General features: G+C 39.3%; 1 protein-coding gene across 2 annotated transcripts in view; it reads left to right on the top strand.

The window, feature by feature from the left end:
• The window catches only part of pigg (phosphatidylinositol glycan anchor biosynthesis class G), a 70601-nt gene that overhangs the window by 18217 nt on the left and 34842 nt on the right, over nt 1-17542 (top strand). For both annotated transcript variants that reach the window (XM_022751883.1, XM_022751882.1), the window contains exons 7-10: nt 3517-3734; nt 4127-4411; nt 12145-12548; nt 15388-15579. In XM_022751883.1, coding sequence (XP_022607604.1) covers nt 3517-3734; nt 4127-4411; nt 12145-12548; nt 15388-15579 — 1099 coding nt within the window. The remainder of the gene's footprint in view (nt 1-3516; nt 3735-4126; nt 4412-12144; nt 12549-15387; nt 15580-17542) is intronic.

The raw sequence follows: 17542 nt of genomic DNA, 5'->3' as shown, positions 1-17542 counted from the left end.
ACATGTGCTAACTCTAAGATCACTATTTTGTTGAGGTTATTGTTTTATTGTTTCATATTTCACTCACAGTTTTGTGCATGTGTTGTCACTGAAAGAAACACAGATGGCACAGGCTTACGTTGACTCAGAAATTGTTTGCTCTAAGTAGAAGTTCATCTCCTCATTATTCACACCATGTTGTCGACCGCATCAAAGCAGCTTCTCAGAGCGTTTAACCAGAAGCAGTCTGATTAAAAACGAGGGTAGAATCATCTTACAAGTTCAAAAGATTCATCATACCAAAACTCGTCAACACTGCAGTCCTATACAAAAACAGGGAAATTTTGATTTCAGCATGACTCAGATGAAAATAAACTGATTTAGACACGATTATATTTTGGCTAATGGTTTCTAATAGTAGCTAACAGATTGAAAATATTCATCTTGCAATTAGATAATCCTCCAGATGTTTCAGATACAGTACGTTTTCTTCTGATTGGCGCAGATGAATCACATATGCACTGAGAAGACGTAGGGAATAAAACGCTGCCATGAACACTGACCTGCTCTGAACACACTGCTGTCAGGTCACGATGTAAGTGATAGCAGATCTGTGCATGGATGAATGAATGAATGAATTACCTTACAACTGTGGGAACTCCACACGGGAGACTCGCAAACAGTTTGTGGTCTGTTCTTGAGCATTAATGCTGCCCACTGTTTGTGCAAATGCATGCACATATCCTTACAGAGTTTTGCTCCCTACTTATATCTGGGGGTCACACTGTTTGTCAGAGTTATCCATCTTGCAGCTTCTCCCCCACGCCTCTTGTTTTTCTCCTTCTCCGTCTATCTCTCTGTTGCTGTCCTTCACTTTCACAAACATTTGATACACCAATGGCAGCAATTACCATTGCTAATGTTTGATCGGTCAGAAGTCATTTATCTTATCGTTTTAAATGAGACAGAGCTACGGAAGCAGAGAGAAAACTCTTTGATAAGTGGCTTGTTTGGCAAATAATTGGACATGTGGCATTTAATTTAAGATTTCATAATCTTCACAAGGCATTTTTTCCACAGAAAATTTACTTTTTTTTTTTTACTTACTGTATCAGTTATACCATGATCATGGAATAGTTTTGCTTTTGAAATTATGAGCAAAGAGGTAAATGGTGGTGCCAAGGTTACATACCGGTGACCATCCTACCTAATGAAAAATCTCTGAGCAAAGATAAAGGCAGCTAGAGCAAATCTGATGACCAGAGAACAAAAAAATCACACCTCTAATGCACGAATCCTTGGCAGGCATTGCAGGACTGCTTTTAAACCACTGCCCTGTATCTGTAAGAGGTAGAATTAACATAATGACACTGAAGATGAACTAGTACTGTGTACTTGTTTTTCAAGAATCTATTCATCAAGAGATGAATAGATAGATGAAGGAGCTCTGTGACAGACGCACCTACTAATATCGCAGTAACTATTGGATGAGTTGCCATTACATTTTGTACATGCATTCATGGTTTCCAGATGATGACATGTTCTGTTCTGTGTCATCTTTGGGCCCACACACATTTGTATGTTGTCCCAGTTTTCAATACAACTTACGCTGATGACAACATCAATATTGTCTTGTGTGTGTTTCTAAAAGTAAACACTGACTCAAACCTGTTTGAGGTAAGCAGCAAATAATGTTTTTTCAAAACTTGATTTGAAACAAATGACTTCCTTTCACATAGAAAAAAAAAAACTTACCGCTCTGGCAGCACATTTTCCTCTCTATTTTGGTCCCTGGTTTCCATAGTGATGGGATGAAATGGAAATTATTTCAGCAGACCTACATTTGGATGTGTTGATTTTTTTGAATCTGTCCACTTGGGTAATCATGAAGCTGTTTTGCAGTAGAATGTAATAGTTGTCACTGCTGGGAAATTCGCCTTGGATGATATTTTAAGTAGCGTGCCTGTTGGACACCTGTTGGGGTCAAATTTGGGTGTGAAAGGGGTTACTTGAAAGAAATCAGCCTTCTGTCTGAAAAGAAATGTTGCTGATTTCACTATTCAAATATGTTTCATCAAGGAGACGAAACGTACTTCAATCAAAAAATCTTTTAGCAACAATTTATTAAGCCCAGCCACTCTCGGCTTCGGTGTGACGCCCTAATTGGATATTTAAGGAGTATTCTTTGTTGTGCAAACCTCTGTCAAGTTTATACAATCACTTATCTTTGTTTAAGTTTAGCTCTGGTGATACAAGGTTTAAACAACCTTGCTCTGCCTCCATATCTCTCTGCCACATTCTCTGTCCGTCTCCCTTGTTTCAATCTTCATATTGTGTGTGTGTTTTTTTTTTTGTGCCTCTAACCTCAGGCATCTTGGAGGGCCATTAACCAGTCCCCGTTCTTTCAGACAGATGAAACATGGCCAGGACCATCGATATTGTATGATTCATGCCTGTGGCTTAAGGTTCTAATATTTCTACCAACCCCTCTGTCTGGCGAAGCCACAGTCACTATTTATCACCTCTATGCCTATGCTGCTGAGATAGGTGTTACACTGCAAAATATGGTTTTTAGGAGTGTGTGTGTGTGTGTGTGTGTGTTTCACTGAAGGATACCACAAATCAAACCTCCACATTGCTTTGTCCTTGAACAGGCTCCTAAAGCACTGAAGTAAGATGAAAACGGGCATCATTTCATCTGCTTTGAGTAAACACATGAATGAGTCATAGCTTGTCGTAGTTAAGATCATGGCAAATTATACATCGCTTTCATCAGGACTAAACGGTTTTTACTACAAGAGTATTATCTTTTCAATTTAAGGAATATTATCGACACAGAAAAGAGTGAAATATCATAGATTTATAAAACATCCAGCATAGATCAGAATGACTGATGAAGACTTGAACAGGATTTCTGAACTCTCATTCACAAAGAAAGGAATTGTTAGAAAGTACCTATATTCTCTTAATGATGAAACACAGCAGAATAGGCAGCATCCTGAAGAGGCTTTCTTCTGACATGAGACGAAGCACTCCTGACTGCCTTAACTTTCCTTCACGTTTTTCATGGTTTTGTCACAATATGGTGACAGATTGTTGATATATGCAAGGAAATAATGCCAGTAAATGACAACAGTGCGCTCCTATAATACTGGAAATATTGCTGTTAATTTAGAGGCAGTCTGCAAACAGAAGCTGGAGTTATGTGATTTAGAAAGTTTAGATTGTTTGGTTTCATAAATAAATTTAATTGTCCTGATGCATCAAACGGTATTTGGTGATAAATAAACATAATAAAATCAATGTGACGCTGCATCAGGAAACTCATAGAGGTTATTAATGAGATGCTGCAAATGTCCTCCTCATTTTGACAAATATATATGAATGCAATAGCTCCAGCAATAAGGTTATATAACATTAACATTAAGTCTTTGAGTAATTGACAACAAACATTAATGTCAAGTAATCCCTGATTAATGTCCACACTAAAGCCACGCCATTTAAACCCCCCACCCTCCCAACTTCTGTCTAATCCAGAGGCCGGCTTTGAGCAGTTCCGTGTGGCAGAAAAGGCTCATGGGAGCTGGATGAAGCTCTACATGGAGGGAAATACCTCTGAGGTGCTGACAAACATGGGGAAAAAAGTCCTGAAGCAGTACCTGGAGGCCCTGGCCGCCATGAGCTCAGCTCTCGGCAAACAGCTGGGCAAGTACGACATGTACTCCATGATCGCAGGCATGGTCTTTGTGTTTCAGGTGAGTACAGAAGAATATATCTCCTCCTAAGAACTTCAACGGTAACGGTAGATTGATGTGTCTCAGCGGTTTAGGAAACAAATGTAAAAAAAAATAAATATGAAACCAAACCAATGTTTTTCTCTGTAAAAGGATTGAGTAGGGAATGTTTTGGTATAATCAACATATGTTGCTGCGGTCTGCTCGGCGTTCATGATCTTTATGCCCAATATCCGATGGCATCGCTCTTAACTGCCGCACTTAAGGAATGAGGTATCCACTGTTCATCCACGCTGTTGAAATCATGCTAGGTTTTTTCAGGTTGTATCAGTTAAACAAAAGCTGTATCAAAGTTCTTAAAAACTTTTCTCCTACTTCTGTCTCCATTCTCTCCCTCTCTCCTGGCCTTTAAGCTCCTGCTGCTCTTACTGCTGGCTATGCCTGAAGCCCTCAGTGGCGCAGCAGCAGTGGACCTCCCAGTCCTCTCAGCCCTGCTCTCTCTGCCTTTCTACCTCATGTGCCTGCTGCTCGCCTCAGTTCACGTCTTGGTGTGCACATCTGCCGAGAGCTCCTGTTACCTCTGCAGCCTCTCCTGGGGTCTCGTCTTTGCTGCTGTTGCCTTCTCCTCAACAATGTTTTGTATCCTGGTCTCCATGGCAACACGCAGACTCTTCCCGGGGCTGAAGATTCACGGGAAGGTGAGTTTGTGCACCTAAATGTACCGCCCAAACGCAGGTAGAGATTGTAACAGATGTTTGCCCTCTGAGATGTACACACACGTATGTCACCTATGTACAGGAAGCTGCATGTGAAGCCTTGAACTTGATCATCAGTTCGGCTGCTTCACAACAAGGAATATTGAAGGGACAAGTCAGGGAATAAGATCTAATGTTAGTGAATCCAGCATCTCTGGGTGGAAAAATAACTCACTGCTGTTTAGAAGATGGATTTTTGCTCTTATATAATGATTTTTTCTCTTCCCACCAGTAAAGAAACATTACCCATGAGCCCATCAGAATTTATTTTAGAGAAAATCTACTAAATCTACTGAGGCTCAGGGGGGAAGACACACTCGTGTCTATTGTACACCCACTTTGTGATTTAGCAAACTTAGCAAAGTCTTTACTAATGCAGCTTTAAATCACTTGAATGTTCCTGTACTGTGAAACAAAAGCCTGAGAAAAGTTTTAGCGGATTTTGTTGGATGAGGGACAATTGAAAAATCGCTTCGGCAAAAAGAGGCCTAAAAGAAATGTTTCAGCAGCTGCCTTTTAGTCAACTAGAGACTTTGGGCTCCATTTAAATTCATCAAACAGTGTGTGGCTATATCACACCTTGTTAGAGCCTTGTTAAATACTCCTTAATTACTCTACAGTAACACATAGGAAAATGGTGAGGTAATAAGTACAGAGTAGTTTTAATGTCGCCTTCTTTAACGCAGTAATGCGCCCTTAAATATACTCACCAATAAAAATGATATTATTTAAAGTTATTGTTAATATAAGAATCTTTTCATCAGTCAATGCAGTGACTGTGAGAGTCAGAGAAAAGGAACTAGGACAGTATTTCTCAAACTCCAGAGACTTAACTGTGAAATCCAATGACACGACAAACAGTGAGCTGCTACAGTCTGTGCTGCTGCAGGTTCACGCCACGTCCCAGAGTTCACAGGCGTCCATTGTTTTCCAAATCCATTAAAAACAGCTCACATTTCTGAAACACACTGCTGCGTTGATGAGCATAATCCATCATTTTAAATAGCATATGTTTTATATTATTTTTTTTAACACGACTTTATAACACCACAATCATTGCGCTTATATCAGATGTTCCAGTCTGCCAGAATTGAATCTGTGCAGATGATTGCGTGTCTCCGGCTAGATGGTGTCTCCCACTCTGCAGCACAGAAAGTTTTGCTTTACCTCTTTAATGCTGAAGGAAGGTCACAACTGTGTGGTGCAGTGGAAAAAGTGAAAATAGGCCAACCGAGCCCCACTATTACTGTCAAAATAATGGCATTTTAGGAAAAATTACAATAGCTGTGCTGCTGAACATGAAGCTTTATGAACAACAGCAAGACTCTGCCAGCAGTATTTACTGTGAAACATTAGTAGCATTTGACCTTAATTAACACTATAAAAACTGCATGAATTCATTTGCTGTGATTTTTGAATTGAACAAGATTAAAAGATTTCACGGAAAATTACTTTGACTCTGTAGGAATGTTACCACAGTTACAATCACTGCTGCATATATATTATAATAAATGTCAGTTTTCAACTATTGCCAACAGTAAAGCAGACAACCAGCTGACTGATATGAGTTTCCCGCCAACAGGAGAAAAGAGGCCACGTCGTCCGTTCTGAAACTGCCGGTGCTCAAATAAACAGAAACATGTCTAAACATGTCATTAAACCAGCATGTCACCATTAAACCTACAAAGCTGATGGACAAAGAGCGATACTGAAATTGACCTCAATGAACATCAACGAAGTAAATCCCAGCGATATGTTGACGACCCTTCTAAATGTGAGCAATCAATCAGATACAGCAGGACTAGTTAGTGTTTGTTTAAACCGGCTTTAAACACGAATCCTCTTTACTCCTGCTCCTCTTTGCTCATTGTAATTTATCTGTAAAGGTTACATCTCATTTCCCTCCTGGGAACTTTGAGAAAGTGCTGACATGTCCAAAAAGTCCGAAGAAATCTGCTCAGACCATTAGGCTGGATGAAGAAATAAACTTCCAGATCTATACACTGGCGCATGTGGAGGAAACACACAGTACTGTAGATGCTTCTGTGACTCAGCCTTGCTTGAGAGAACTGTGGAATATTTGTCTTTGAGTTCAAATGTCACACAAATGTCAATGTCAGTGTGCACATACTTCAAAGAGCAGTCAATGATTGGACTTGTAAAGAGAAATGCGTCTCCTCATCCAGCAGCAAATTCTTGAGAAATAACCAGACTTTGGATAGAAAGGTAACAGAGGGCCAGAACGCCGAGGCTCAACTCATGTAGGCGAACAAACTTAACGAATTGAATATCGAACTTATCGAAACGAATGCTTCAGACATATATGTACAATTAACTGTGACACAATGACCTCAAAATGAAAGGGAACTAATTATTTGCTGTTCATTTTGGCAGCAACTAATGATTAATTTTCATTATTCAACCTGTGAACATTTTTTTTATATTAACTGACTAAATGGTTTGTCTATTAAATGTCAGATAATAGGGAAAAACCGAAAAGTCTACAAACTCAAACCCAAAGATATTCAATTTACAAATCTTCAGAGTAAATCATCTGATTTTCGAAACTGGAACCAGAGACTGTTTGGGCGTGTTGCTTGATAAATGATAGCGAAGTGATTAATCAGTTGTTAAAATAGTGGTGTTTCAGCACTATGTCCGTGTGTGTGTTTATATTAAACCACTTATGTCAAGAAACTAATGTGACAGACAAGTGGGATTATATCTTAAATGCTTATTACAACAAAAAAAAAGAACTTGGATAAGAATCAGAGTGCTGGATCCCGATTGGCTCCAGGCCCACAATATAAATAATACAGCCTATAAAAGCTTCTAACTTATATATTTATGGAGAATAAGCTCCAGCTGTAATCTGTCCTCAAAACCTGTTACTTACATTCATTTAGTTCTGAGTCCTGCTGCAGATACAGTTTTACTGAAACTTTTAACTGGTCTTCGAGGGACCATATAAACCACAGTAGCATTTCAGCTTTCTTATATTGACTTGCAGCTGATGTTGGAATCAATGCTAAAATCTTATCGATTACTTTGAGAGCAATACATTGATTTGCCCCATCTGCCGTTTTACTGTAGGGAGTGTAGAGAAGTGCAGTGCTTGGTATCATGACATGTTTTATATCTTGTTCCAGAAGCAGTGATTAAGCTTTTACAATCATGGCCAAAATCTTTATCTCTGTAATAACCTGTGTGAGGAAATACAATTAGTGGACTCTGTGTCGTCGAAGTCATGACTGACAAACTCATTTTGATATTGAGATTAAACACTGAAGCTGTTTTAGTGTTATACTATATTAGTATTGCAAATGGAAAGATTTTTGTTAAATCTACTTTTGCCAATGTGGCATCTTTTGGACAGTTTTCAGCCGCCTTTCAATTTACTGAAGTGCTTTGAAAATACAGCTAGAGTTACCATTAAGGAGAAAAAAGTCAGAAAATATTGTGCAACAAAGTCCTGAAGTGAAAGAAAGAAAGGATAAGAAATGATCGGGAGTCAGGTACAGTGTTGTTAGGTTATATAATCACTTGGATCAGTTTGGATCTGAATGCAAAGCTGCGCCTGGTTTGGCTTGACAAATGACTGCATTATGGGTGGCATCCAAAAGTTGTATTACAAGTATCCTGATTAGTCTCTCTGCTAGACGAAGTGAGGTTGAGAAACTGGAAGATTAAGCACACTTACCAACTCACCACTTGAACAAAAGTGTGATTAGAATTCCAGTTGAATGAATTTTAATAACGTAAAGGTGAGTGTACATTATTTAAAGAGGTAGTTCCTGTGAGGGAGGTTACAAGTGGGGGAATATTTGAAATTGGAAATTGGAGAAAACAGAAATGCTGAGAGTAAAATACTTGCAATATTAAAACAAAAGCTAAGACCTCCTTAACAAATGTACTCATTGAATCTATCATGACTGTTGTAAGGAGCTTACTTAACTCTGAGAACAATACAAGAGTTTAATAAGCTTTCTTTTTTCGCCTGAGTGAAAATAGCTGTATTTCAAATGAGAAAGCTGGAAAGTCCTATTATAGAGGGCTGAGTCAGAAAGACTGTTTCACAGCTGCATGATGGAAAGTCAGCTTCAGTGGTCTGCCAGTAGAATAATCATAAATCACATATCATACCAAGACTGATTTGTCACTTTCATGCTACTTTTGCCTTAAATGATAGAAATGTGGTGTTTACCGGCATCCATGCAGATAGGGCACCAAAGATCCTCCAGTGATTTTAGACAAAAAAAGTCATGACTTTGTTATTTCATGATGCAGACAGAGACATCTTGAACACATAAGGCTTCAGGTTCTGATTGATTGACGTTCTATTGTACAGTATGTTGTCCCTGAGGCTGCTTGGAGAATATTTCAACCTTTTATGCTTTTCAAATCAATAGAAGAGCATTTACAAGCTATCTTTTATTGTCTTTTGATAATTAAAGGTCCCATATTTTTTCAGTGTTTTATTTGAAGTGTTGATCCATAAGAAGACGTATTTGTGGTTTTAAGAACCAAAAATTGTCTCAATGTAGTTTTACATCTGCAAGAGCGGAGGCTCTGAGCCTCTCTTCTGATTGGCTGACTGTTTTCTGAGTGATATAATAAAAATATAGCAGATTTCAGGAAAACACACAGAGAAACCAAATCCTGCAGGGTTGGATGGTGGGTCCAGGTGGGTGGGGCTTGCGGCGTGGCTGAGAGCGGTGACAGCTCTGTTGTGACATCACAAAGTTACAGAAGTCCTGACGGCTGGTTTTAAGGCTCAGTTTCTGAATACAGGCTGTGTGCATTTCTCTGTGGACTGAGGCTTTGATACTTTCACAGTATTAATATAGAAGCTAGACCTGATTTATGATCAAAGAACACATGGACATCTACCATTGGACTATATGGGAAGTTTTAAAAGAATAGTTCAACATTTTGGAAAATATCCATATTCATTTATTGGCAGAGAGTTAGATAAGAAATCAATAGCTTATAGCACAAAGACAGAAACATATCTTATTTATATACCATATATCTTGTTTGTTTAATCCATGCAAAAATGATGATGATGATAAAATGATAAAATTGACAATTTGTCATTTTGTGAGTGGTTATGTTCAGGACAATATCTTGTCTTGGACCGGTAATGAGTGGCAGACCCAAGTCACAAGACATTAGTTTTCTAGAAGGTTTGCACAGTGAAAGTATTTCATATCAGATAATATAATTTGGCTCCAGTTCAATAAGTGATTTGCAGACCAGTAGCAGTATTTTGAAATTGATTCTCTTAATTACTGAAAGCCAATACAAAGACTTAGGTGTTGTATGTTCCTATTTCTTTGTTTGATTTGAACTTTGGTGGCTGCATTTTGAACAAAATTTTTGAAGTTGCTCAGGAGCTTTCTTTGATAGACCTGAGAGAATAGTTTAAGATGCTCAAGATGTGTGGATTAAAGTTTTGAGATCCTGTTTAGATAGGAGTCCTCTTAGCAAGTATGACTGCTAAAATTTAAAACCTAATCCCAGCAAACACCCAAATGTCTGGCCTGACTCACAGTTCAGTTTTCTACAAAGACTTAGTGTCAGTGTTGTCAGCATGAGTGTGGTAATTAATGAAGTTGTTTTGAAAATCTGCCTTAATGGCCACAGGCGTGCATCAAACAGGAGGGGGCAAGTGGAGATGAAATAATTCTTACAAGTTGAACCTCAACCAGTTTAGAACAGAATCAGAAAGCCAAGCCTGCCTGGGTTTCAAACCTGTCCACCAAGAGGGAGCGATCAACTGTGTCAAAAGCAGCAGTGAGATCTAATAATAGCAGAATAGAATATTTTGCCTGAACAGTGTTGATTCCAGTGACATTTAGGACCTTAATTAACTTTTCAATTCACGTCTTTTTCTTAATGACATAAAAATATGAAATATCTCATTTACTGTGGAAATACTACTCAATACTGTGGAAACAAAAAAAGATTGTGAGGCATGTAACTTGTGAGTTGAAAAATAATGAGTGAAATTGTATCAGTAGTATTCCAGTATGGGTGTTATCCATTCTGTGTAAATGCAAATGCTTCCTAAATTAATCCATGAATATTTGCAGTATGTACATATGTATGAAACAATGCAATGAACTCAATGAGTTTGCAAATGTCTTACTCAAGGACGAAAAACATTTGAGAGAATTTTTTCTTGTGGGATTTCACAATTTGACAACCACTGGAGGAGAGAGACTCAAGCGAGAAGCAATGGAGCTGGAAAAACATGTTACAGCTCCCTTCGGGCCACGACACATTTGACATGTTTTATCTCAAAATCAAAGAAGTTGTAAGCCTACAGGACATCAGTCCTCTTGTCAGCCATGAACAGTCAGGCCTGATTCATCCCTGATGTGCACTACCAGTCAAAAGATTTAGAAGACTCTTTCATTTTTCCAACTGATTTTTAAATTTACATAATTCAATGTCTTGTTTCTGACATTGAAGCTTTCCAAAAAATAAAAAAACAAAAAAAAATGGTGGACATTTTAAAAACAAGTAATAATTGAATCTTCAACATTGTTGAACCAAATTTCTATCTTATCTGAATTTTTGACTCACCTTCTGTCCAGTTAACACAACTACCAACATCAAATATTTAATGCCACAGCATGTTGTAGAAAACAACAATAGCCTGTAGTTTTGTAATGGAGAAACATCCCAGTCCCACAGTGAAACGACCGCTGTAGCCTGTAGGTAGTGCACATACAGGTTCAGCCATCAAGGTGAACACAGGCTAAGATGTATGTCTGAATTTTGGTGGTTGTTTGTTGGGCTAAAATATTGCTGCAGAACTGAGAAGCTGGCTGAACTTCACTTGAACTTGCTTTGCATGGCAATGTGCTGTCAACGTCGAACAAAATAAGTTGCATACAAGACAGTGATTGGACAAACACCAATCTTAACAATGTGACTTGACACAATTTATGAATGACAGCTCATGGTCACCGCCTGCAGTGCCATGGCATGACGTGTTTCCATCAGCAGCATGTGAAGCAGCAGCCTTAATGTGTCTGTGTGTGTGAGCAGATATCCATCACTACACACAAGTCAGAAATGATCTGTGTGAGATAACAGAGCAGGTGTAAGTGGTTGCAAATTGGATTGTTTTATTATGAAGTACATGGGTCATTTAATGAGTGTCTCTAGATGAGTTTATTTCAGTATTGAAGTAGATCGGTATGAATCACCCAAGCAGCAGTTTGATCCAACTAATTATCCCACTGAGTTGAACCACACACAACACATTTTGGACAATAAAAATATAATTGCTGATGGATAAACAGCACAGAGGTGGGCGAGTTGGAAATAGGTTGCGAGTCTAGTTTGGCCTGTGTGGTTGTGGTAGTTGCATCTCTTACACCATCTGTAAATAGTATCAAGTTAAATAGATTTGGTGATGCAGAGGACCTACTCCTGAGATTGAGAATCAGGGTCTGTTATTTTTGAATGGCATCAAATGTTTCAAGGCCCTTTGTTTATGAGAGACCCAGCTCAGAAACAGAGGAAAAATGTGACCTCTTTGTCAGAAGTAAACATGTACATGTTGTTTGCACACTCCTGTAAACACACAGAATTCATTCTGGACATTTTAATACTTCTTGCTCCAAAGCTGCTGTTTTAATGCATTTTACCCTCCTTCATAGTCTCCACTGAGGAGCAGCGGCAGTGAGTGGTCGCTGTCAGAGCTGGATGTGTTGCTGCTGGCTGGCACCATCGGACACACTCTCAGCTTGGCGGCCAGCAGCTTCGTAGAGGAAGAGCATCAAACTTGGTACTTTCTGCTCAACACCCTCTGCCTCGCCGTCTTCCAGGATGTCTGTCGCAAGTACTTCAGAGAGAAGAACGGCTCAGGAGAAGAAGAAGAGCACATCCTCCCCTCCAAAGACTGCCGTCCCTCTGCTCACCCTAAGGCAGAGATTTGCTCAGAGAAGTGGCTAGCATTAGCCACACCGCCCTTCACTCTGGCCTGCTGCCGGCTGCTGCGCTCTCTCAACCAGACCGGGGTCCAGTGGGCTCATCTTCCTGACGTTGGACATTGGCTGAACAGGTTGGGTTTACCAGTCTTCTAAAATTATAAATATTATAAAAGTGCTACACAAAGCTGAATTAGAGAAACATAAAGTAAAAGTTTCCATAACTATGGAACTCCAAAAAGGCCAATATTAAATAAACAAGTTTATTTTCAAATAACTAATATATGTGGATGAATACAGATATTATTTAGAAAAGAGTATCAATAAATCAATACAGTATGTTCATGAATTATTAAAACTAGTTCAGTTTCATATAGTAGCTGTTTTATTTGTTTATTTAATCGTATTAAAATGCCTTTGTCTAAATATTTTTTTCTCCCAGTGGAAATTCTCTCATTGACATTTTAATGTGACTTTTCATGACAGTGGTGATGTCACCAGTGCCCGCCTCCTCACCCCCCCAGCCTCTTTGAAGGCTGACAACTTCTACCAGATTAGCCAGCTAGCTCCTCTTAGCGGGACCAACAACAATGCCACAATATAGCTAAATCATGTTGTAAATACAGTGAACACACACAATAACTGACCTGTTATTTTATTAGATCTGAACTAACTGATTTTTTGGACACTTAAGGAAAGCACAACAACCTTTAACACAAATACATTAGCACAGTGCTGTTAAATTATCACTTTTCATAGGTGATATGGTGAACGTTCATTCAACATCATTAATTTGGACTTGTGTTTCTTGCTACCTGGAAAAAGTAAGTCAAGTATCCATATATTCATTTAGTTTCCACCAACTCCCGAGGGATTTGTCTGGCACTTTAGCAGCTAATGCTTCACATGTGAAATGTCGTAGCTTTTTCACTTAAAACAACTGCCTGGAGGTGACGACATCGAGAGCAGTGAGCGTGAACCAAAACAATAAAGTTGTTGGGTGTAAAACCAAAACAATGAGCTGAAAGACGCTCTAAAGCCCCAAAGTGCTGAGAGGAAATGTAGGGTCAAGCGATAATTATCATCTTCTCTATTGATAATTCACAAATATTGAGCATATTCAAATCAACAAGGCTAGCAAGCCTAGCTAGGCAGCTGCGTTGGCCTATGAACTTGAATTATATTACTAGGCATCAAAGCAAAGAGTGGGTGTTAACAGCAGCAGCTACCTGGTTGAGTCAGAATTACCTTGGCAGCATTATGATTCCTAAGATGTTCTCCAGGGGAAATATGCGCCGCTGTTTGAATAACAAAAAGAACGGTGTGTCTCCATCTTTAGTATCTCTGAAGTCTTTGGAGTTCCTTATTAAACAACACAAAAGAGCAGGATATATGGAGTGTATCTGAAAGTGGAATTTAGTAGAAAAGCTGATTAATGTATGCATAAATCCTTCTGAGTGCACTGACTCTATGTGTTTTTCTCTTGTTACTCAAGACAAACATTACAGTTTTATCTCCACTGCTGGTGAGGCTCCACAAACAGCCTTCAGTATGTTGTTTGTTCTGACAAACAATATAAACAGTATTGTTGTGGGCTGTAATGAACATGGCGCTGCTTGCAGAGCTGAGGACTATTAGTCTTGTGCTATAGTGTACAGTATATTTGTCTTTTTTATGGGGATATGTGGGAACATGTAGGTGACAGGACATTACAAAAACTCATTTTCCACACAGCTGCAGGTTGAGGGTGAGTGGAGAAAAAAAGATGTGGTGTAAAGCTGAGGTTTTAGTGCAGCACTGAATTGAATAGTCGTCTTTTACTGTTCCGATATTCAGCAATCACATGGGCATAAATTCATAATAAAAAGGCAGGGACACCAATTTGTCTGAAAACAGTAGCCCCCAGTGGACAAGACTGCAATGCAACGACAAGATGTTCAGTTTCCATTTGTCTCTCCACCAACACAAAAGTGTAAGAGATCAATGTAACAAGTTCATTCCTGCTCTCTGGGGAGTATTGAAAGCCATTATGGGAAATATAGGATCTGACCTGCTGGAGTAGCCATAGACGAGGCTGGATGAGTGACATACACAGGGAAATTACACTTGATAACAAAATAATTTGTGTGAACAAGTGTGTTCCTCTGACAGAAATATTTTAAGTTAGTTTTCTGACTGAGAAGCTGACATGATCTTCCACTTAGCATTTTTTAAAGATTGAAAATAGAAGGGAAAATAGTCTTTTGTGATTGCTCAGACTGTAGAAAAATGGTGATTTCTCTGTAAAACTGTGACTGTTTCAGAGCCATTAATATTCTGTCAAGAGCACGGGGCAGAGGGATTATGGTTTGTTCTTTAACATGCATCACATCGTGGAATAGAGATGTGGATTCTGACCTTTTCCCTGTCCAGCGTTGCCCTTTCTTCCTACCTGCACTGCCTGTTGCTTGGATAATGAGATCTAGGTAGCATTACGCCTCGTCTTGTCTCAAAGTACCCGACTTCCACTGCTGTCTGATCCAGCTAACGGCTAAATACACAGCTTCTATTCAACTTTGATATGTCCTTTGAGGTCTTATTTCCTGTCTGTGCTCAGCGCGGTGTAATTTCACACTGTATAGCCTTAAAATCCAGTGAACAATTGAAGGTCCGTGACTCTTTAAAGTTTAAACTACTGCTGGTGGATATGACTGACAGTGTTTTATCTCATCAAAATATTCTCTGTTCCTCAGAAAATACTCCACTTCAAGGTTCAAGCTGTCTTTTTTTTTTTGAATTACTGAATTGAAATCACCTAATTCATTTTCACGCCTCCTATATTTTGGAATAAAATAAGGAAATATATTGAAAACTGTTTACACAGGCATGTTAAATATGAATGAATTTCACTTTCAGATTTCAAAGAGCTCTTTCATATCAGAGTGCAGGGTTTTCTCTTCCCCTCATGACTGTCTGTCTGTTGTGTTTCTCCAGCTCCGAACACAAGATGGTTCTTTCCCTGCTGGCTGCTTTCTGTTTGGTTCTCATCTACCTCCTGGTTCAAAGACGGTGCTCATGGGTCTCAAAGGTAGCCCTCGCCCTCGGACTTCTGGGTGTCTACAGCTACCGGGCGGCTGTCGACAATGTCTTGTTTCCCTGGCAACACTCTGGTCATACTATGTCCAAGTAAGTTTTTTATGGACCCCGGGAGCATGAATTCATTCATCATAACAGTTGGCAAATTGCTGTCTCCTGTTACTGAGCTGATTTAAAGTGCCAGCTTGTGCTGTGATGCAGCTGAGCGTGCAGGCTGCAGTGCTGCATGTGTCATCTGGGGCAAACACTCAGACCCACATCGCAGTAACTGTGATGACAAAGTGCTGTACATTTATTTTTGCTTTTACAGTAAGTCTGCCCTGTCCACTGTACCCTCATGACCTAAATAATGAAATTAACAACATTTAAAGGCATCAAGCAATCTATGACTGTCGATTTAAATTGGCAGCTAGTAAGAATTGCAGCAGTATCGACAGATCCTTTCTCCTCCAACTCAAGTCTCTGACACAGCCAACTTCCCCACTCACTTCTCCTGTCCTCTGTACCTGATGAAAACAAAGTCACATTTTCACAACACAAAGCAGTAAGCTAGCTAATTAGAATAGAGATTGAACAGGGAAAATGAAGAGGTAATATATCACCATGCAGAATATTGGCATAATACTTTGGTAAATTTGCTTTTCATTTGTCTTGAAAATTAGTTTTTTTTTTTTTGTTTGGCTTTGTTTGCCAGTGCTGAGCAGTAAGAAGACCACCACGTGGAGCGTTGGGAAGTTTGTATACACTCCTGTGAGAGCCTCTACATGTGCAAAGTATAGAACAGGATGGACAGTGAGTTTTGAAATTAGAAATCTCAGCAGCTGTTAGTGCTTAATAGCATCTAGAGCCATCATCAGGTCAAAATTATAAATGGTAATGGACTGCACATAGCACTTTTCTAGTCTTATCGACCACTCAGAGCGCTTTACAGTGGAAGCCACGTTCACCCATTCACACATACATCGCTTTTCCCTACACATATACCACTTTTTCTTATCATACATGTACATCCCACAAAATTATATTTGTCCTTTACTTTCGTTTATGGCCAAATACCTGCAAAGTTTTTGCTTAGTTTTGTTATGTTTAGTGCAAATTAGCATGCAAATACATTACGTAAACATGGTAAATACTGCATATTGTACAATATAACTGCTTGACATCAGCATGGTAGCCCTGTCATTGTGACCACGTTAGCATGCTGACGTTAGCATTTAGCTCAAAGCACAGCTCTTTTTTTTTTAAATCCTCAGTTCATCTTGCCACCATTACAACAGTTTGGATTTATTAAACCTGCAGATGCAGGGAAACCCTCGAGGTGAATTCTCTTGGATAAGAATCTCCCCTCCTAGACCCTTCAACCCTAATCAGGCATACTAACTTGATAATCGTATTCATTTTACACATGATAAAACATTTCATCTGATGCATAAGCCTTCAGTATTCAGTGTATTTGGGATATTTTTGTGTCCTTGAACTCAACCTGAATAATTAAAAGTCACATTTAATGTGTCCCTTAAAATATAGACTAGTAGTGTTGAAGTCTGAAGCCTCTTTACACTGTGTATATCTAATCCTTCAGCACAGTCTAATGGCTGTTGTTAGCATTGTCCAAGAAAAGAGAGGAAATCGACAATCCTGCTGCTGTTAAATGTGTTAATTTTTTACTCTGCAGACTGTAGCTTGGCACAGAGTTATCTGCTACTAACCTCCGTCAGAAAATAATGAGTGTGCAGGGCTGCACACAGTTCTCCTGTCTAGTTTTCCTGACCTCCCTTCATCTAGCACCAGTACCTGGCCTCCCCTAACCTTTCCTGTTCTCCTTGGCAGCCTTTCCTACTTGCTCACCTAATTAAAAGCTCAGCCTCTCACCCTTACCCATACAAAGACACCTGAACTAAAGCCATGCAGGGACCCCGGCTCCTTTTGACAAACTGTATGATTGACAAGGCTGACGGTTGACCCAGCCCTTCAGCTTTTTCTTCACACCTCAACGAGTTGATCATTAAGGTGCTCCACCTCAAGGATTTATTTTAGATTTACTCCACACTGT

Source organism: Seriola dumerili, unplaced genomic scaffold (genome assembly GCF_002260705.1).
Source record: "Seriola dumerili isolate Sdu_G_001 unplaced genomic scaffold, Sdu_1.0 BDQW01000161.1, whole genome shotgun sequence".
Taxonomy (NCBI): domain Eukaryota; kingdom Metazoa; phylum Chordata; class Actinopteri; order Carangiformes; family Carangidae; genus Seriola; species Seriola dumerili.
The sequence above is the reverse complement of the archived record's forward strand: the minus strand, read 5'-3'. Positions and strand labels throughout refer to the sequence as shown.